The 22,037-nt window shown below is 42.5% G+C and overlaps 1 protein-coding gene across 1 annotated transcript in view; it reads left to right on the forward strand.

Annotated features, from left to right (window-relative positions):
- Nucleotides 1-22,037, forward strand: part of LOC140703858 (uncharacterized) — a 97,658-nt gene that overhangs the window by 52,809 nt on the left and 22,812 nt on the right. Inside the window, 4 exon segments of the mRNA XM_078387988.1 lie at nucleotides 1,140-1,227; nucleotides 13,801-13,927; nucleotides 15,799-16,957; nucleotides 20,478-20,484. Coding sequence (XP_078244114.1) covers nucleotides 15,880-16,957; nucleotides 20,478-20,484 — 1,085 coding nt within the window. The 5' untranslated portion in view covers nucleotides 1,140-1,227; nucleotides 13,801-13,927; nucleotides 15,799-15,879.

Consider the following 22,037-nt stretch of genomic DNA (forward strand, 5'->3'; position numbering starts at 1 on the left):
GAGGCTGGAGAGGAAAAGGGGGGAGGGGGAGCCCTGGCGACTTGGGAGGGGGCGGGCAGGAGAAGTGGGGCTGGCAAGGGAGGGGGGTCCTCCCTGCCTGTTCCCTGTGATGGGGGGGGACGTCAGCCGGACCTCTTGCTCTTTGGCACACGCGGTGGGTGCTTCTGGGTGTGTTTGTGTTTGTCTTTTCCTGGATGATCTGGCAGAGAGGAGGGCTAACCCGATCCCTCTCAAGACCAGATCCTGAGCTGAGGATCAACTGCAGGAGGATGGGGACGACGACACACACCTCTCCGCCCGCCCCCCCCCCCGATTGACAGCTGCCTTGTTGTGTTGCTTGTGTGAACACAGACCGTCTTTTCCCGAAAAGGCAGGCAGGAGACAAGTCGGAAAAAGATAGAGAAGGAGGCACACTTTTCCTCCCTGGGATGTTTTGGGGTTCGAAGACAGCCAGCAGGTAATGTCCTGAGACCTGAACTCGGCCCGCCCTGGGTCGGCAACCCCACAACAAAAAAATGGAGAGGGCACGGAGGCTGAGGGGCGCCTTTGGAGATGCCCCCTGCCTTGGGATCCCCGAAGGGACCGAAATAACGAAGGGTCCCCACCCTCAGTCCGCTCCATCCATCGGACGGGCTCTGGCGTTTTTTAGACGTTGGTTTTGTTTACCATTCTTAGGGTAGCTTTGGTTTGATTCATTTTAATGTTTGTAGTCTTGCTGTTTTTAACTTTTTAAATGCTGCCTTTTAATGATGTAAGTAAGCCGCTTTGGCACCTTTTAAAGGAGAAAGATGGAGTAAAAATATTTTAAATAAATAGTGGGGAAAATACACTTCTGTTTCTTGCTGCCTTCATCGCATGTGTCCGTGGGAAACATGTCCTGTTGCTCTCTGGTTCCCTGCTGTTGCCCCCACCTCACTGGGTCGGTGGGAGCTTTTATCTTGGGCAACAGCGTGAGATGCTCTTTCCTTCCATCCCTCCCTCCCTTCCTGTGGTTTCTTTGTCGTCTGCTTTTCTGTTCCTCTTCTTCTGCTGCCTGAAGAAGAGAGATGGGGATGTAGCCCCATTCAATTGAAAAATGACGAAAGCACATACTGCATAAAGCCTCCAGGTTGATCTATTCTATTTTTCTTTTCTCCTAGGAAGAGGCAAGCCTGAGTTGATGTCTCTTTGCTCCTTTTGGGACCAAAAACGAAGAAGCGAATCCCAGATCCCTCCAACATTTGCAAGGTAAGTGAGATTTCAAGAGGTGGCTTAACTAACCTTGCACACACACTTTCCCCTCAGTTTTCTTGGACCAGCAGGGATTTGAATCCATGTCTCCTGGTTTCCAGTCTGGTACTCCATTTACTACATCACACTGCCTCTCTGAACATGTGCAAAGTGGTGGTGTTTTGGGGTATGGTTTTCTTTGCATTTCATTTGGTTTTTTTTAAAAAAATATTGGAATCCTGCTCACCCCAAACCCCATGCTCACCAAGGGCAGGTCTTCTTGATAAGAGGCAAACCTTGGTCGTCCTGATTTGGGGTGTGGGGGTTCCCCTTCAAGCCTGTTTCCCCTTAACAGACAAGCCAGAGTGTGGGATTTTGTACTTTGGACTCTTATGATTACTGATTAACAGGTAACATCATTTCTGTGCCCACCTTCTCCTTCATTGGGAGGATAAAAGGGACAATAGATTAAGGCTGAACGCAAATAAAATGGGGGGCCCCCACCTGGGGGCCCCCGATGTCTGTGATTTTGATGGTTCCCAACACATGCTGGGGGTCCTTCTAGAGCAGGGGTCTCAAACATGTGGCCCAGCAGATGATAATTTGTGGCCCCGAACTTGCCTGCCGCCCCCCGAGGTGCCCACGCATCCTCTGCTGTCAAGTGTCCAAAAAAGCCTTGCCTTGCTCGCTGGTTGTCTCCCAAGATAGCACCTCTTGCACCCTCCATCCAGCGAGCGAGGTGCGCTGATGGCCCTTTTTCCTGAGCCACCGCTGAGCGATGCTGAGGCGAGGCTTTTTTACTCTTGACAGCAGAGGACTCATGGGCATTTCGGGGGTGGCAGGCAAGTTGGGGGTCACAAATTATCATCTGGCGGGCCTCAGTTGGCCCCCAGGCCGTATGGTTGAGACCCCTGCTCTAAGTCTAAGACATTATCCAAAAAATAAGTGGTGAATTAAAAATTCCTCCTTCATTTTCACCTGGGTTGGTATTCTGCTTTCTTCTCCTCTTTTTGTTGCTATTGCTGCTTTATTTGGTTAGCAGGGCTTTGAGCAGACTTGTTGAAATAAATGAAATGTACACACTCCCTCTATTCTTTTCCAAATCTGCTGATTATCCTAAATCTACTTTCCTGGAGCCAGGTAGGTGGGACTCGTCAGCCCTGGAAGGCAGCCCATCTAGGAGAAGGAAAACTCCAAATTGAAACCTCCACTGCCTTGTGGCTATATCCACTTATGGAAAGGGCTTCAGGAGATAACCTTGAGGCAAAATCCGGAGCCGGAATCCCGGAGGCATTTTCTTTCATTCTGCCAGCTCCTGCGACGTTGCTGGAACCAGTTGTATTGGCTCTTGCCTTTCCACTGGACCATTTCAGCGACGTGGAGAGGGGGGATTTGCTGCTTGGGTAACAGCCTATCCTCCATACTATTTTACCCAGGCTTCGTGCTCTGGAGAGGACACTCCAGCTTCGCATACAGCATCGAAACAACACGGGAAGTAGCAGTTACCGGTTATAAGTCTCTGCTCAATTGGCGTAGAGCAGGACGCCAGGGGCTACGTCTGACGGTGGGAGAGGTCATTGCACCTCACTAGGTAGATACCACCCGCCTTAAGCTGGGCAGCCCCCAGCCAGTAAGGTGCTACCTCGCCACGGTCTGTTAACGTCATGGGGTGCGTGGGGTTTAGGGTGAAACCCGACAAGCAGATCGACAACCGTGCACCACGCAACAATCATAAGAAAACTTCTGCCCTAAAGCTGGGCACCTGGAATGTACGGACAATGACCCCTGGCTTTCCTGACTACGGCTTTCCTAACGACCTGCAAGAAATAGACGATGTGCGCAAGACAGCTGTCATTGACATGGAACTGAGTAGACTGCAGATGGACATTGTTGCCCTGCAAGAGACAAGACTGCCAGACTCGGGATCTGTCAAAGAAAAAAACTTCTCATTCTTCTGGCAGGGAAAACCATCGAATGAGACCAGGGAATATGGTGTTGGCTTTGCAGTCAGAAACACTCTCCTGAGATGCATTGTTCCACCCACTGTGGGGAGTGAAAGAATCCTGTCTCTGCAGCTCCATTCATCAGCAGGACCAGTAACCCTCATTAGTGCATATGCACCAACACTGTCATCCACTACAGAAGTGAAAGACAAATTCTACGACGATCTGGCAGCTACTATCAAAAAAGTCCCTGAAAGAGAGTTACTGTTCATTCTTGGAGACTTTAATGCTAGAGTTGGTGCTAATCACAATTCTTGGCCCACTTGTCTAGGCCGTTTTGGCATTGGAAAGATGAACGAAAATGGCCAACGCTTACTGGAGTTTTGTTGTTATTATGGTCTCTGTGTCAGCAACACATTTTTTAATACGAAGCTGCAACACAGAGTTTCCTGGAGACATCCAAGATCCAAGCATTGGCATCAGCTCGATTTGATCCTCACTAGACGTTCTATGTATCACACGAAAAAGGAAGGAAGACCACGTATTGACATCAACAAGACTCGCGATCAAAGAAAAGTGAAGGAATTTGCCCAAGCACTCGGGGAAACCCTTCCAGGTCCAGCTAATGTACATGCAGCTGAACAATGGGAACACTTCAAGAACACTGTCTACAACACCGCCTTGTCCACCTTCGGCAAGAAGACCAGAAAGATGGCTGACTGGTTCGAAGCCCATTCGGAGGAGTTAATGCCAGCCATTGAGGATAAGAGAAGAGCTCTAGCAGCATACAAAGCCTGTCCTAGCGAGTACAACCTGCAAGCTCTTCGAGCCGCTCGTAGCCAAGTCCAACAGGCTGCCAGGAGATGCTCCAATGACTATTGGCTTCAGCTCTGCTCTCAGATACAGATAGCAGCGGACACAGGTAACATCACAGGAATGTATGATGGTATCAAGCAGGTCCATTACAGAAGAAATCTGCTCCCTTGAAGTCTGCTACAGGTGTGATCATCCAGGACTGAGCACAGCAGATGGAACGCTGGGTGCAGCACTACTCCGAGCTATATTCCAGAAAGAATGTAGTAATTGAAGAAGCATTAAATAACATTGAGTGCCTGCCTGTCTTGGAAGAGCTGGACAGCAAACCAACCCTAGCAGAAATAAATGTGGCCTTGGATTCCCTCACCTCCGGCAAGGCACCTGGAAAGGATAACATCCCTGTTGAAGTGCTGAAATGCGGTAAGGAGATCATCATCACCGAACTGTATGAAATCTTTTGTCTCTGCTGGAGGGAAGGTGGAGTACCACAGGACATGAAGGATGCAAACATTGTCACATTGTACAAGAACAAAGGTGACAGGGGTGACTGCAGTAACTACCGTGGTATCTCTCTTCTTAGCGTTGTAGGGAAGCTGCTTGCCCGTGTTGTGCTGAAGAGGCTCCAGGTCCTTGCAGACAGAGTCTATCCAGAATCACAGTGTGGATTTCGAGCAAATAGATCCACCACTGACATGGTATTCTCCCTCCGACAGTTGCAGGAGAAATGCAGGGAACAACAACAGCCACTCTTAGTGGCCTTCATAGACCTTACAAAAGCATTTGACTTGGTTAGCAGGGATGGCCTTTTCAAAATACTTCCCAAGATTGGATGTCCACCTCGTCTCCTTAACATCATCAGGTCCTTCCATGATGGAATGAAAGGCACTGTAGTTTTTGACGGCTCAACATCAGATCCCTTTGACATCCGAAGCGGAGTGAAACAGGGCTGTGTCCTCGCACCAACACTTTTTGGGATCTTTTTTGCTGTCATGCTGAAGCATGCCTTTGGAACTCCAACAGAAGGTGTCTATCTCCAGACGAGATCAGACAGAAAGCTCTTTAATCTCTCTAGATTGAGAGAGAGGACCAAAGTCCAAATGAAATGCATGCGGGACTTCCTCTTTGCAGACGATGCAGCCATTGTTGCCCACTCTGCTGAAGACCTCCAACAACTCATGAATCGTTTCAGCAAGGCCTGCCAAGACTTTGGACTAACAATCAGCCTGAAGAAAACACAAGTCATGGGCCAGGGTGTGGACTCACCTCCCTCTATTACCATCTCCACACAAGAATTGGCGGTTGTTCATGACTTTGTGTACCTTGGCTCAACCATCTCTGACACCCTCTCTCTAGATGTCGAGCTGGATAAACGCATTGGGAAAGCAGCCACCATGTTCTCTAGACTCACAAAGAGAGTATGGCTCAGTAAGAAACTGACAACACATACCAAGATCCTGGTCTATAGAGCCTGTGTCCTGAGCACACTCCTGTACTGCAGCGAGTCCTGGACCCTTTGTGCCCGGCAGGAGAGGAAGCTGAACACCTTCCATATGTGTTGCCTACGACGGATTTTTGGTATCACCTGGCAGGACAGAGTTCCAAATAGAGTAGTCCTAGAACAAGCTGGAATTTTCAGCATGCATACATTACTGAAACAGCGACGTCTACGCTGGCTTGGGCACGTTGTGAGAATGGCTGATGGTCGGATTCCAAAGGATCTCCTATATGGAGAATTAGTGCAGGGAAATCGCCCCAGAGGGAGACCACAGCTGCGATACAAGGATATCTGCAAGCGGGATCTGAAGGCCTTAGGAATAGACCTCAACAGATGGGAAACTCTGACATCTGATCGTTCAGCCTGGAGGCAGGCAGTACATCACGGCCTCTCCCAGTTTGAAGAGACCCTTGTCCAGCAGGCCGAGGCAAAGAGGAAGTCACAAAAGCAGCAAAACCAGGGAGCTGGACAGGGGACAGATTGGATTTGTCTTCAGTGTGGAAGAGATTGTAACTCTCGAATTGGCCTCCTCAGCCACACTAGACGCTGTTCCAAGTCCTCCATACAGAGCACGCTACCATAGTCTTTCGAGAATGAAGGATGCCTACATGAACTTTCCTGGAAGTAAGTCCATCTGATCATCTTGAAAGGAGTTGCCGGGCATTTATAGTTTTCAATCTAAAAACAAAAAAAGACAAAAAACACCCAGCTAAACCTCTGGAAGATGAAGCAAACTGGGAAAGTGAATCATTGGCCCATCGGCCCTACCCCAGAAAGAATGTAGCAGCTTCTACAAATTCTACAATGATCTGGCAGCTACTATAAAAAAAATGCCTGAGAGAGAGAGAGAGAGAGATACTGTTCATTCTCAGAGAATAATACGCTTGAGTTGGTGCTGATCACAATTCTTGGCCCACTTCTCTAGGCCATTTTGGCATTGGGAAGATGAACGAAAATGGCCAACGCTTGATGGAGTTTTGCTGTTATTATGGTCGTTTTGTCAGCAACACAGTCATTAATACGAAGCTTCAACGCAGAGTTTCCTGGAGACAGGCAAGATCGAAGCATTAGCATCAGCTCGATTTGATCCTCACTAGACACTCTAGCCTTCCTAGTATTACGATCACATACAGTTACCAGAGTGCTGATTGCGATTGTAATCACTCCCTGATGTCTAGTAGAGTAAAACTGCGAACAAAGAGATTGTATCACACGAAAAAGGAAGGGGGACCACATATTGTCATCAAGATTCACTATCAAAGAAAAGTGGAGGAATTTGCCCAAGCGCTTGAGGAAACCCTTCCAGGCCCGTCTGATGCAAATGCATCTGAACAATGGGAACATTCCAAGAATGCTGTTTATAACAATGCCTTGTCCACATTTGTCAAGAAGACCAAAAAGACGGCCGACTGGTTCGAAGCCCATTCGGAGGAGTTGATGCCAGCTATCGAAGATAAGAAGAGAGCTCTAGAAACATACAAAGCCTGGCCTAGTGAGTACAACTTGTAGGCTCCTTGAGTTGCCCATAGCAAAGTCTAACAGGTTTCCAGGAGATGTTATAAGGATTATTGGCTTCAGCTCTCCTCTCAGATACAGATAGCAGTGGACACAGGTAATATCTTTTTTTTAAAATAAATTTTATTAAGTTTTTTAACATACAAAAAGCCACAAGATACCAAAAAAAGAAAAAGAAAACCAAAACGAAGAGACGAAAAGAAATGAGAAAAAAGAAGAAAAAGAAAATCATATGGCAAAGAAAAAAAACAAACAAACCTAAATTACCCCTCTATCTATAGTTCCCCCCCCTTGGAGTCAAAGATTCCAGCCTCATTAGTCCTCTATTCTCCCTACCTCTGTTTATAGCATATACTAATAAGTTTCTACATGTATCCTAAATTTCACCCTAAACTTTAGTCTTCTTCTGGGCCCAGAGATATATTAGTCCCCAGCTTTGTTTTACATAGTCTCTTGGCTTTTCCCGCAGTGCTTCTGATAGAGTGTCCAACTCAGCCATGTCCCATAGTTTCTTTAACAGCTCTTCCATCGTCGGAACCTCTTCTGTTTTCCATTTCTGGGCCCAGAGTAATCTAGCTGCTGTGAATATATACATAAGACAATGCTTCAGTTTATTGTCATTTATACCTGAAATGACATTCAATAATGCCATTTCAGGTTTCAGCTCTAATCTCTGCTGTATAATTTCTTTTGCTAAGTCCCATACCTGTGTCCAATAGATTTTGACCTTTTCACATGTCCACCACATATGGTAATAAGTTCCAACCTTTTTCCTACATTTCCAACATATGTTACTGTTACCCTCTGACATTTTTGCTAATCTTATGGGTGTATAGTGCCATCGGTAGAACATTTTGAGTACATTTTCTCTTAAATTTGCTGGTTTCAAAATCTTATTGCTTTCTTTCCACATCATTGTCCAATTATCAAGATCTACATTGTACCCAAAAATTTTTGCCCATTTTATCATTGTTTCTTTCACCCTTTCATCTTCTAATTCATATTCTAATAAATAGGTATACATTTTCTTAATTATTGCTTCATCTGTATATAACCACAGTCTGTCCACCTGAACTTTGCCCTTAAAAAAACCCACAGCCCTGTCTTTTTTATATCTTGATTCTAATTTTGCCATTGACCACCAGTCCACCGCTATACCCATTTTTTCGAGCTCTTGTTTGTTCCTTATCTCCAATTCATTTGTTAGCAGATTTTCATATGTGGTTAACCTTCCTTTCTGGTTCAAGGTTTTAAATGAAAATGCTTCTATTGGTGCTACCCACATTGGGATTTTTTCATAAGTTTGTGCTTGAAATTTCTGCCATAACATCCCTAAAGCCTTCCTGATGATATGCTCTTCAAACTGAGAGTGTTCTTTGAGTTTCCCATACCATACATATGCATGCCATCCCATCTTTAGGTCGTGTCCTTCTAATTTCAACAACCTTTGATTTTCTAGAGTTATCCATTCCTTAATCCAAGTCATTGCACATGCCTTGTAATATAGCAGCCAGTTCGGCACACCCACTCCCCCTCTTTCTTTCAAGTCTTGCAGCAATTTAAGTTTTATTCTTGGTTTCTTATATTTCCAAAGAAAATTTGCTGTTATTCTGTCCAGGTCCTTGAAATACTTAAAGTTCAATATTATTGGGAGGTTTGAGAATAAAAATAGGAGTTTAGGTAGGATCATCATTTTTATTGTTGAAACTCTTCCCATAAATGAGATTTGTAATTTGTTCCATTCCTCCAGTTTTTTCTGAATTTCTTTCTGTATTGCCAAGTAGTTTTCCTTCATTAAATTGCTTGGTTTTCTAGTGATGATCACCCCTAGATATTTAATTTTTTTTACCGCCTCAAATTTAGAACACTGTGTTAATTTCTCCACATCTTCTTGTTTTATGTTTTTTGTCATAAATTTTGTTTTTTGATAGTTTATTTTGAGACCTGCCACTTTTCCAAACTCTCCAATAACTTCCATCAGTACTTCAAGATTTTCCATAGGATTCTCTAATATTAACACTAGATCGTCCGCGTATGCTTGTAGCTTAAATTCTTCTCCCTCAATTTTAAGTCCTTTAATGGCTTCATTATTTCTAATCTGCCTGTTGAGTATTTCCAATATTAAGATAAATAATAGGGGAGATAATGGACAGCCTTGCCTTGTTCCTTGTTCAATCTGTATATTTCCAGTTAAATTACCATTCACTTTTATCTTGGCTGTTTGTTTAGTGTATAATGCCTTAATCATTTTCAGGTATGGTCCTTGTATATCCATTCTCTCCAGTAGTGAGAACATAAATTCCCAGTTGACATTATCAAAGGCTTTTTCCACATCCAGGAAGATTAGCATCATCTGTTTTCCTGGGTGTAGTTCATAATATTCCAATATATCTATTATAGTCCTTATATTTGAGGATAGTTTCCTTTTAGATAAAAAGCCTGTTTGATCTTTATGTATTATCGTTTCGAGTATCCCCTTTAATCTTGTAGCTAGAATAGTTGTGAAGATCTTGTAGTCAACATTTAATAGGGAAATTGGCCTATAATTCTTGACTAATCTTTTATCCGTGCCTTCTTTATGTATTAGGGAGATATGTGCTTCTTTCCAGGAGTCTGGAATTTCCCCTTTAGTCTGTATATCTTCAATTAGTTTCTTAAAGTGTGGGATTAAGGTTTCTTCAAATGTCTTGTAGTATTCTGCTGGCAGTCCATCCGGGCCAGGCGATTTACCGTTTTTTTGTTTCTTCCATGCTTCGCTAATCTCTTCTGTTGTGATTGGTTCGTTCATTTTTTCCAACTGTTGGTGATTCAATTTCCATTCTGGAGAATTATTCCAATAATTTGCAATCCTCTGTTCTTCTCCTTCTCTTTTCTTATATAGTTCCTTGAAGAATCCACAGATCTCCTCTTCGATTTCTTTTTCTTTGTATATTTCTTTCCCTTGTTTGTTAAGCAATGTTGTTATCATCGTCTTCTCTCTTTCTCTTTTTATTCTGTATGCTAACCATCTTCCCGGTTTATTTGCGTTTTCAAAAAAATTTTGCCTTGTAAATTTGATTTTCTTCTCCATCTCTTCCTGTTCTAATAAGTTAATTTTGTGCTGTAGGATATTTATTTTATTAAGTAGTTCCTTCTTTGTAGGTGCCTTCTTAAGCTTTGCTTCCTCATTTTTTAGAGATGTTATTAAAGTTTGGTATTGTTTATTTTTTTCCCTTTTTCTTCTAGTATTGAATTCTATTGCATATCCTCGGAAATATGCTTTGGCTGTATCCCATATTGTTGTCATCCCTGTATCCTGAGGTTTGTTCATTTGAAAAAAGATGTTCATTTCATTTTTAATTTTTTTATAAAGGTTTCTTCTCTCAGTAGTTGGGTATTAAGTCTCCACAAACTATGTCTTATTCTCTGACCTAAGGTCATCAGTATTGGGTTGTGGTCTGCATATATATTTGGTAGAATTTCAATGTCCTCTGCTTGGTATGTAACTTCTGCTGATATCCAGCAATTATCTATTCTTGACCATGATTTATGTCTATTAGAGTAGAATGTGTAATCTCTTCTATTCGGGTTTCTTAATCTCCATAGATCAATTAGATTTAGTTCCTCAGCCATCTCAAGAAACACCTTAGGTATCATATTCCTTGATTTTTTCCTCCCGTGTTGAGTTTCTTTGGATGTGTCTTTTTCTTTGTCGATTATTGCGTTGAAATCTCCCATGATACATATTTTTTGTTCTGGTCTTTGTACTAGTTGGTTTTTCAGTTGAGAGTAGAAATTGCCTTGGGCTTCATTTGGTGCATATATATTTACCAAGAGAATTTTTTCTCCTTCCTTAGAGATTTCTACCATTAATAGTCTTCCATCCTCGGTGGCAAACACTAATTCTGGCTCAAATTGTTTTTTAATGTACAATGCAACTCCATTTTTCTTCTATTTATTTGATGCTGTGAAGACTTTGCCTAATTTTAAATTTTCTAACAGTTTTTTATCTTTTTCTACAATGTGGGTCTCCTGAATAAAAATAATATCTGCCTTTGCTTTGAACAGTTTAGTAAATATTTTCCTTCTTTTTTGGGGTGAATTAAGTCCTTTAACATTCACCGAGAGATGTTTAGACATCTTGTTGTTTATTACTACCTTTTATTCCTTTCTGTTTCTTTCCTTTGGTTTTCCTTCTCGGAGATGATTCCCTTTGGCTTGCAGCCCCTCTTGTTTCTTGTTCCTCCTCTTCTTCTTCTTCCCCTTCTGATTCTCCACATGAAAATTCTAAATCTTTTTCTGACAGTTTTAGTTCCTGTCTCATTTCTCTCATAAAGTTTCTGGCTTTCATTTTACTATTGATATTGAATCTTTTAGATTGAAAAGTCAGAAGCAACCCTTCTGGGATTCTTCATTGGAATGGTATCTTCCTGTCCAGTAATATCTTAGTCAAAAATGTGTATTCTTGTCTCTTCTTTCTCACCGTCCAGGGTACCTGTTTGAGTATATTAATTTTTACTCCTTTTATTGTTAACTCTTTTTCCTTGGTCACCTTAATAAGTTTCTCTTTCACTGATCTTCTTAGGAATTTTATGTGGACCTCTTTTGGTAGATTGTTACGTCTGGTGTAGGCATTGCTGACTCTAAAGATTCTCTCCACAGCTTGTGTAAATTCCTGTTGTTCTATCCCTGTTTGTTCCGATAATTCTTCGGCTATTAATGTCAATAAGTCTTCTTCTGTTTCTCCCTCGAGTTGAGCCACATTCTGAATTCGTAGGAAATAGGAGGCTTTTTCCATCTCTAGAGTTGCAAGTCGTGCTTGCATCTCATCTTTTTCAGCTTTCAGCTCTTGTATATCTTGTTCCATTTTTGTGAATTTGTGTTGTGTTTTTTGGAGAGTTTCGCAGAGCATGTCGATTTTCTTGTTAGTGCTTTCTGCACTAGCTTTGGTTTCATTTCTAAACTCCTGCATTTGTTCCGATAACTGTTTAACGATACTTGTCTGAATATCTTGAAACGCATTTCTCACCGAATCTTGCGCTAGTAATTTTTGTAGATTTGAACTTTGCGTAGGTGATTCTTTAGCTGAAGTGCTCCTGGTGTTCATTTTGAAATTTAGCTACTTTCCTGTTATTCTGATTTAGTACTTTCCTCCCCCCCAAAAAATTACAATTTATAGTTTATAGTTCCCTCTTTCTCAGCAACCAACATACATAGGTACCAAACTGTTTACAAATTGACCAAGTCTATTTTGACACACCAACAGAGAATGAGGATTTTAACATCTATTCCCAAACTTGTCACTAGATGTCCTCAGTGTCCTGGGTTGTTCTATGACTCTTCTTTATTGTTCCTTTGTCGATCCACCCCCACCTTTATAGGTTGCCAGAGATTAGCTTCCTCCACAAAGGGGGGGAGAGTGAGCCAAGAAGGAGGAATTAAAGCCCATCTTCATCCCAAATTAGCCGGCAGATGCCAAAAACTAAATTTGGGACCTTGAAATTGTAATCCACAAAGGGGGGAACCATATATTCCTGTAGATGTCAACCGATGTTTGTATTCCCATAAAGGAAGAAAAACTAGAGAGAATGCTCTGTTATAAGTCTAAAAGTCTGTCCATTAATATCCCTTCAGACGCAGTCAGGCAGTCAGCTTGTTTAACATAAGAGGGAACAAAGACACCCTCCTCTTCAGGGTTGTTGATTGCCTTCCCTTTGATTTACTGCGGCAAAGTATCAGCTTCTAACAGTCTCTTTTTCTAATTATAAGTCAAAGCAAGTTATACCGGAACATGGAGGTTTCCCTCAGCTGCATTAACAGCCTATAAAGCTTTCTTCAACTCCCACCATTACCTCCCGCCTTTATTCTTAGTCCTGCTGGCTCCTTAAGACATTCTTCACTTTATTTATTATTCCAACTCCTTACGACAGGACGGTTAATTGGCGGGCAATTTGTTGCTTCCCACACACATATGGAGGGGGTATAATCCCCCCTCCTCTCGCTGTTAGCTGCTTTGATCTCCTTCACAGTAAATACAGCGTTAGGGAAGTGTGCTGAAGTTTAAAAAGAACAAAAAAGAAGGTGGGTGTTTTACGTTAATTGCTCCCAAGTCTATTAAATCTTCCACTGAGTTCTCTTCTGGGTGTTAGGTTAGATTCTTATCATTACTCACTTTCACAAAGGAGATTTTGGATGTTCAAGGCTGGAATCTCCAAATCCTCCCGCGGAGCCTCTCAGCTACAAACGCCATAAAAAGATGGCGCCCAGTCGAATCTCTGTCCGAGAGAGCGAATCCCCCGAGGGAAGCAGGATGCCAGCCGCTCCCTCTCCGGGTCTCTCAGCCCCTCATTGACTGCAGGAGGGTCTCTCCTGACCCCCCCACGTTCTCTCAGAAATCTCTGAGAGAAGATGATCCGACGGCAACAGCCGGTTACCGGAGAGCTCCAGCACCCTGCTGTTTCTTGCTGGTCCAGGCTCCGCCCCCCCTCGACACAGGTAATATCAAGGAAATTTAAGACGGTCTCCTTTAGTGTCCTGTTCCCTAAACAGGCTTTCTAGATGCCTCCAGGAAACTCCCGAGGCAGGCAAGCGAGCAGTGGCCCTTTCACTGCTCCTGTTGTTCCCCCAGCAAGCTGGGATCCAGTAGCTTCTTCCTGGAGGGTGCTTTGAGCCAGAGGGACCAGGAGCACTTAGTAAATGTGTTTTCGAAAAGAAAGGCCTTTAACTTTTTGAAAGTTATCATAAAAGTTCCAGCCCTTTCATGTTAAATATTCTTTGGGTTTTAGGAGTTTATCTTTATGAAAAATACGAGGAAGACACACACACCCTTTTTTTTCCACTTAGGGTCCAGTGACCTTTGTGGATGTGGCCGTCTATTTCACCCAGGAGGAGTGGACATTGCAGGATCCTGACCAGAGGGCACTCCACCAGGAAGTCATAGAGGAGAACTGGAGAATGTTATCCTCTCTCGGTAAGTCCTCTTCTCTCCTCAGCTTATCTCTGTTTACCAGCACAATAATTTCTAGCAACAAAAAAGGGCAAGAATAATGTTTCAGTGTTGGAATGGTATCTGAACTCTCCACAAGCTACTTAATGCTGGACTGAGCAACCTCTAGACCTCCAGATATGCTATGTTCCCATCTCACGACCTTTCGTTTGCCAAAGTGGAGTCGGGATGACAATATCCATTGACCACAAGAAGAGCTGATGGTTCTCAAATTGCACTAGAAGATTCTGGGAGGCAGCTCTAAGTGGGAATGAGGGTTTGGTCCTGAGAACTTACTCAGCAGGCTGTTCATAGATAGTAGCCTGATGATGGTGTGATGATTTAGAAAGCTGATGATATGACGATTTCATAATAATGCGGTCTTTTGGGGAATATGCTGTACTTTACTATTGCGTCACAATAATTATTTTATTGTTTGGTCATCTTCGGCTTTAATATGAGAACTGATTTAATTATATTTTCATATGTATAATGTATTGCCTTAAATTCTACTTGTTAAGCACTGGTTAGAGCAGAAACATTGTGCACCCCTGTGATAAAGCAGTGAAAAGTATACATAAAATATTACGAGGAAAATATGGGAATGCTCTGCTCTCTCTCTCTCTCTCTCTCTCTCACACACACACACACACACAGACACACACACAGACACACACACACACACACACACACACACACACACACACACACACACAAAATCAATCCATCCATCCAGTGTTATGAAGTCTCAGTGAAAGCAAAAGCAAGACAGTTCTGGAACTTTTTCCACCTTTAATGAGACCTATGAATTGTGCAATTCAATTGAACAACAAATTGAATTCTTTTAGATGGAGGGAAATAAAAAATAAAATACTGAAATAATATGTCTGCATCTGTGTGCACACCCTTAAACTAACACTTTGTCAAAGCACCTTTTGATTTTATTACAGCACTCAGCCTTTTTGGGTATGAGTCTATCAGTATGGCACATCTTGACTTGGCAATATTTGCCCACTCTTTGCAAAAACGCTCCAAATCTGTCAGATTGCAAGGGCGTCTTTTGTGCGCAGCCCTCTTCAGATATTGAATCGGATTGAGGTCTGGACTCTGGCTGGGCCATTCCAAACTGTTACTCTTCTTCTGGTGAAGCCATTCCTTTGTTTGATGTATTTGTGAAGGCTTTCATGGCCGGGATCTAATGGTTGTTGTGGGTTTTTCGGGCTTCTTGGCCGTGTTCTAAAGGTGGTTCTTCCTAACGTTTCGCCAGTCTCTGTTGCCGGCATCTTCAGAGGACAGCAAACTGTGCTCTGGGTAGGCTTGAGAGTGGAGTATTTATGGCTGTGAAAAGGCTAGTTGGTGAGATAGGCTATTGTCCTAATCAGGAGATGGTTGATTAGTTAGGAAGAACCACCTTCAGAACACGGCCAAGAAGCCTGAAAAACCCACAACAACCATTCCTTTGTTTATTTGCATGTATGCTTTGTGTCGTTGTCATGCTGAAAGATGAATGAAAGTTCGAGAAATTTCTTTCTAGTTTTCGGGAAATTTAAGTACAATCATTGGGGAGAATTTGAGAAGGAAAAAAAGTTAATCTACTTTGAATTTGATGTGGAAATGGAAATGATCCTCCCTCCATTACTCCTCCCACCAAAATGTCCCTCAGTGAAGATCCTTTCCAACCTCAAGCCCAAAGGAACAACCTCTAGTCCAGCCTAATCCCCTCCTTGATTCTCTTACCTCACCTTTTTGCCTGTCTTTCCTTTCCCCTCTGTAACTCAGGCGGAGCGCAAAGACATCATTCCTTATTTCTGCAGATTTTGGAAGTTGTTGTTTCTCTTCTTTTTCTAATCTACCAGATGATGAAGAAGAGAAGAATTGCCCAGCAATATCTGGGATAACCTGGGCAGGAACTCATAATCAAGCAAAAAAACAGAGAAATGAAAATCGGAGTGGACAGGCACGGACTTCACATGAAAGGACTGACGAAGGGGAGAAACAGCGTAATTGGATGTCATCTCAGTAGACAGCAAAGAACACATGCAGGGGCAAAACTGTATCCATGTATGGAATGTGGAAAGAGCTTCAGTCAGAACAAGAGCCTCCATATACACCAGAGAACTCACACTGGGGAGAAACCTTATAAATGCCTGGAATGTGGAAAGAGCTTTAGTCAGAGTAGTAACCTTAGGACACATGAAAGGACTCACACTGGGGAGAAACCACATAAATGCATGGAATGTAGAAAGAGCTTTAGTCGAATTAGTCACCTTAGGATACATGAAAGGACTCACACTGGGGAGAAACCACATAAATGCATGGAATGTGGAAAGAGTTTTATTCAGAGTGGTGCCCTTAGGTCACATCAAAGGACTCATACTGGGGAGAAACCACATAAATGCATGGAATGTGGAAAGACCTTTGCTCTGAGTGGTGCCCTTAGGTCACATCAAAGGACTCACACTGGGGAGAAACCATATAAATGCATGGAATGTGGAAAGAGCTTCAGTGAGCGTAGTAAACTTAGGTTACATCAAAGGACTCACACTGGGGAGAAACCACATGAATGCATGGAATGTGGAAAGAGCTTTAGTAGCAGTGGAATCCTTCGGTTACATCAAAGGACTCACACTGGGGAGAAACCATATAAATGCATGCAATGTGGAAAGAGATTTAGTCGACTTAGTAGCCTTAGAACACATGAAAGGACTCACACTGGAGAGAAACCACATAAATGCATGGAATGTGGAAAGACCTTTAATGGACTTAGTCACCTTAGGATACATGAAAGGACTCACACTGGGGAGAAACCACATAAATGCATGGAATGTGGAAAGAGCTTTCGTCAGAGTGGTGCCCTTAGGTCACATCAAAGGACTCACACTGGGGACAAACCAAATAAATGCATGGAATGTGGAAAGGGCTTTAGTCAAATTAGTAACCTTAGGACACATGAAAGGACTCATACTGGGGAGAAACCACATAAATGCATGGAATGTGGAAAGACCTTTACTCAGAGTGGTGCCCTTGGGTTACATCAAAGAAATCACACCGGGGAGAAGCCACATAAATGCATGGAATGTGGAAAGAGCTTTAGTCGAATTAGTCTCCTTAGGACACATGAAAAGACTCACACTGGGGAGAAGCCACATAAATGCATGGAATGTGGAAAGACCTTTAGTCAAATTAGTAACCTTAGGACACATGAAAGGACTCACACTGGGGAGAAACCACATAAATGCATGGAATGTGGAAAGAGCTTTGGTTGGATTAGTAGCCTTAGGTCACATGAAAGGACTCACACTGGGGAGAAGCCACATAAATGCATGAATTGTGGAAAGAGCTTCAGTTCGATAGGACGCCTTAGGTCACATGAAAGGACTCACACTGGGGAGAGGCCACATAAATGCAAGGAATGTGGAAAGAGTTTTATTCGGAGTGATTGTCTTAGGTTACATGAAAGGACTCACACTGGGGAGAGGCCACATAAATGCATGGAATGTGGAAAGAGCTTTAGTCAAATTAGTCATCTTAGGAGACATGAAAGGACTCATACTGGGGACAAACCACATAAATGTATCGAATGTGGAAAGAGCTTTAGTCAGAGTAGTCAACTTAGTTTACATCAAAGGACTCACACTTGAGAGAAGCCACATAAATGTATGGAATGTGGAAAGAGCTTTAGTCAAATTAGTAGCTTTAGGAGACATTTAAGGAATCATACTGGGGAGAAGCCACATAAATGCATGGAATGTGGAAAGAACTTTAGTCAAATTAGTCACCTTAGGTCACATGAAAGGACTCACACTTGGGAGAAACCAAATAAATGTATGGAATGTTGAAAGAGCTTTATTCACAGTGGTATCCTAAGGTTACATCAAATAACTGACACTGGAGAAGGACCACATACAGTGAACCCTTGACTTACGAACTTAATCTGTTCCAGAACAGCGTTCGTAAGTTGAAACGTTCATAGGTCAATTTCCCATAGGAATACATTGAAACCCTGTTTACCCGTTCCAGCCGAATAAAAAAATACAAAAAAATTAAAATCACCGAACACTACAAGCCACTGGGGCTGCAAAAAACAAATCCACCAGCCCAATCCCACACTGCAAAAGAAAAAATATTTTAAAAAGGCAAAAGTAGCACCTTAATTCCACCGCTGCTGCCAGGCCAGGGCTATGCTGCTGCTGCCAGGCCAGGAATGCTCTGGATCAGCCCTTCTGGAAAAGCTACAGGGTGGGGGAGAAAGGCAATCCAGCCTTTCTCTCTCTCCCCCCCCTCCATGCTCAGGAGCAGCCCTTCGGGAAAAACATGAAAGAATTCACACTGGGGACGAACTAGAAATGAATGGAATGTGGATTCACAGCTTCTGATAAGTTAACAAGGCATAAGGTGATCATTCAGTATTTATTGGGTGGGGGGCTGGTTTCCACTGGAAAGACTAAGGAGCAAAATGCTGATCTAATGCAAGACAGAGAAAAGAGGGAGAATGGAGTGCATTTTGAAGTACCACTTGTGAAGCATTTTACTTCTGTCGTTAATTAACAGTAAAGGTAAAGGTAAAGGTTCCCCTTGACAATTTTTTGTCCAGTCGTATTCGACTTTAGGGGGCGGTGCTCATCCCCATTTCCAAGCCATAGAGCCAGCGTTTTGTCCGAAGACAATCTTCCGTGGTCACATGGCCAGTGCGACTTAGACACAGAACGCTGTTACCTTCCCACCGAGGTGGTCCCTATTTATCTACTTGCATTTGCATGCTTTCGAACCGCTAGGTTGGCGGGAGCTGGGACAAGCGACGGGCGCTCACTCCGTCGTGTGGATTCCATCTTTCGACTGCTTGGTCTTCTGACCCTGCAAGCACAGGCTTCTGCGGTTTAGCCCACAGCGTGGAACCTTGTGCAAAGAAAGTGAGAATAAGCATATATTGTGCCATGAAAGCTTTGATAAAATTAGTGTAAAAAGAGAAAAGGATGGATGTTCTAACGCTAACTGATGAAAGAAAAGCAAGTAGTGAAGAGAGAGAAGCTGTCCTTTTAGAAGGCTTTACCCTCATAATAATAGTAATTTAGATTTAAAGACGTACCAATGAATTTGTATTCTCTTTATTTTGTGAACAAAATAAGTACATTCTGTATTAATTATGAGCAATGAGGTGTCTCTATGCTAATGTATTGAGAGTACAGTATTCTGCTTTGTAAAGGCAGGGATTGTTGGAAGGAATGGAAATTTTGGTTTTTCAAGCTCTGGTCTCTTCAGGCCCTGGACTGCACTGGGTCGGAAGTGACCAAATCCTTTGATCGTTAACATCTGAGCTTCGCAGAGACTGAAAAACCCAAGCCTTGGGAAGATTTGGTTTTTCTGACTGATGCAGAACAAAGGAATATAAATATTGGGGGACACCTCACAAAAACTGTTTTTAGAAATGAAAGGAGAACCATAGATGTTTGTTTTAATGGAGTACTACTTACGATGGAAGTATTGCCGGGTGAAAGTCCATAGAAAAGCGGAAAGATAACTATGTAGCAGTGTCAGTCATCAATGGAATTTTCATATGGCTGGGTGACAACAAAATTTTCTGTGTGTTAACAACACACAACCAAATAGTACTTTTTTATTTTCTTTATATTTATTTTTAAAGTTTAAATAGTTTTGCTTGTCTTTCATTAAAAATGATAAGCTTTTTTCTTTTTTATCATTGTATTCTTAGGAAGTCTGAAGTGTTCAAAAAATGTATTCTCTGTCTTTCTAGATTATGAGCTCCAGTGTTTTAATGTGTTTGTATTTTAGATTCAAACACATCTGACATTTTCCCTATTATCTAAATTTAAATTCTTGCATCTTTTTACAAGGTGAAAGGATGTGTTTTAAGTAAGCCTGCAGTTTTTGCATAACTGATGTTTGGATTTGAAGATCTGTACCAACAGTTTTTTGCTCACGCCTGTAAGACTGCCTTACATAAGTTTTTGGATTTAGTATATTTAAATATGGACTCTAGAGATGATGTAAATAAGTGAACTTGTACAGAATTAACAAGTTTTGGAATTGCCTGGAATCATTGCGACAATTAAAGACTTCTTAAGAACTACCCAGATGAGTTTCAAACACCTTGGTTGTATATATGAGGGAGAAAGTAATGCTATACCTATCCTGACTGGATTGCCATCCTTTCCTAAGAAGAGGAGGTAGAATCCCATGAATGGAAAGATAGAGAGATGAGAATGGTCACAGAGAAAACCAGGAGGATAGAGATAGTTCTGGGTGGAAGTTCCAGTGGGGGAAGCGGAATTGTTATTGTATTTTATCTCTGTTGTTGGCCGCCTAGAGTAGTCCACCACGACTAGATAGGCGGGATATAAATTAAATAAATAATAATAATAATAATAATAATTTCCATCAGAGGAAAGGAAGGACCCACCAAGTAAAGGAACATTAGGAGCAGCAGAGGTGCAGGAGAAAAGGAAAGGAAGTTCTGACCTGGCAATATCAAAACCCTCATACAGGGGGGGAGGCCATTGAAATGCATGGAATGTAGGAGGACAGTGGAGCACATATGAAATATTGAAGATATCAGGGACGGGAGAAATTCCCATGGGAGTAAGATTTGAGAAGATCCCAAGGAAACAACAGACAAACGTCATGGTTCCTTACATGGATAAAAGTTGACCAAATAAGCGAAAGAGACACCTGTTACTTAGAGCACATAACAACATTGCTGAGAAATCAAAGCGTAGTCTGGATTCCTGCTTTTATATATATTTTTACTACATACTTCCATCAATAAGTTAGAACTGGCTAATCCATTTCTGCTATATTTCTTTCTTTCTTTGAAATATTTTCTCCTTAGAAAGGACCCAAGGGTGGTTTACATCATTAAAAGAAAATATTTAAAGCTCTCAGTGGTAAATAATCAAATATTTAAAAGGATCAATGTGGGGTTATTGTGGTCCCTGTGAGCAGCTCAAGCCAGCAGTCTGACTGCTGCATTTTGGACTCACTGAACCTTCTTGTCATTGTGGTTTGAAAACGTGATATAGACGTGTGAACTATGATCCGTTCAATATCCACCATGACAAGCTTGAGTGTGCCCGGCTGAAATAGACACACTTTTTAGCAGCATTTGAGAAGCACACCTGTTGTCTCCAGCACACGTCTCATCCCAAAAGCTGATGACAGCATTTCAGCAGGGATGTTATCCCTCCCTGGTGCCTTGTTGGAGGAGAGGGAATCCAAGACCACTTTTATTTCTGCTAAAGGGGAGAAATGAATCATGAATCAGTTGGGTGGGAGGTTGGTTGGTTGAAAATATTTTACCCCACCTTTCTCTTTGAAAAGGACCCAAGGCAGCTTACAACAATAAAAGACAATACTCAAAGTTCAAAAAAATGTGGTTAACTTCATTAAAGTTTAAGATTCCCCCTGACAAGTTTTGTCCAGTCGTGTCCGACTCTAGGGGGCGGTGCTCATCCCCGTTTACAAGCCAAAGAGCCAGCATTTGTCCGAAGACAATCTTCCGTGGTCACATGGCCAGTGAGACTTAGACACGGAATGCTGTTACCTTCCCATCGAGGTGGTCCCTATTAATCTATTCGCATTTGCATGCTTTTGAACCGCTAGGTTGGCGGGAGCTGGAACAAGCGACGGGAGCTCACTCCGTCACCTGGATTCAATCTTTCAGCTGAAGATCTACAGACCTTACAGTACAGAGGCTTCTGCAGTTTAACCCGCAGTGCCACCACGTCCCTTCAGTTTAACTTCATTAAAAGACAATAATTATAACTCTGGCACCTTACATGTTTAATAGGCAATATTAAGGGAAATATTATTTTCAAAAAAAATTGCTCTGAGAAATGGAAAAGACAAAAATGGAAAACACTCGTAGTCCTAACAATCCAGTCAAACCAGAAATTCATAACAATATAAAAATCACCCACAGGTAGCTGGTTATTGAGAGAAGAGTTTTGGTCTTCAAAGATGGGAGGATAGCCAAGAGGAGACCAGCTTGGCCTCCAGTGGGAGGGAGTTCCAAAGTCTCGGAGAAGCAACACCCAAACAGACCTGTAAAGGTGGTGGGATGAGGAGAAAAGCCTCCCCT

This window comes from Pogona vitticeps, chromosome 2 (genome assembly GCF_051106095.1).
Source record: "Pogona vitticeps strain Pit_001003342236 chromosome 2, PviZW2.1, whole genome shotgun sequence".
Classification (NCBI taxonomy): Eukaryota; Metazoa; Chordata; class Lepidosauria; order Squamata; family Agamidae; genus Pogona; species Pogona vitticeps.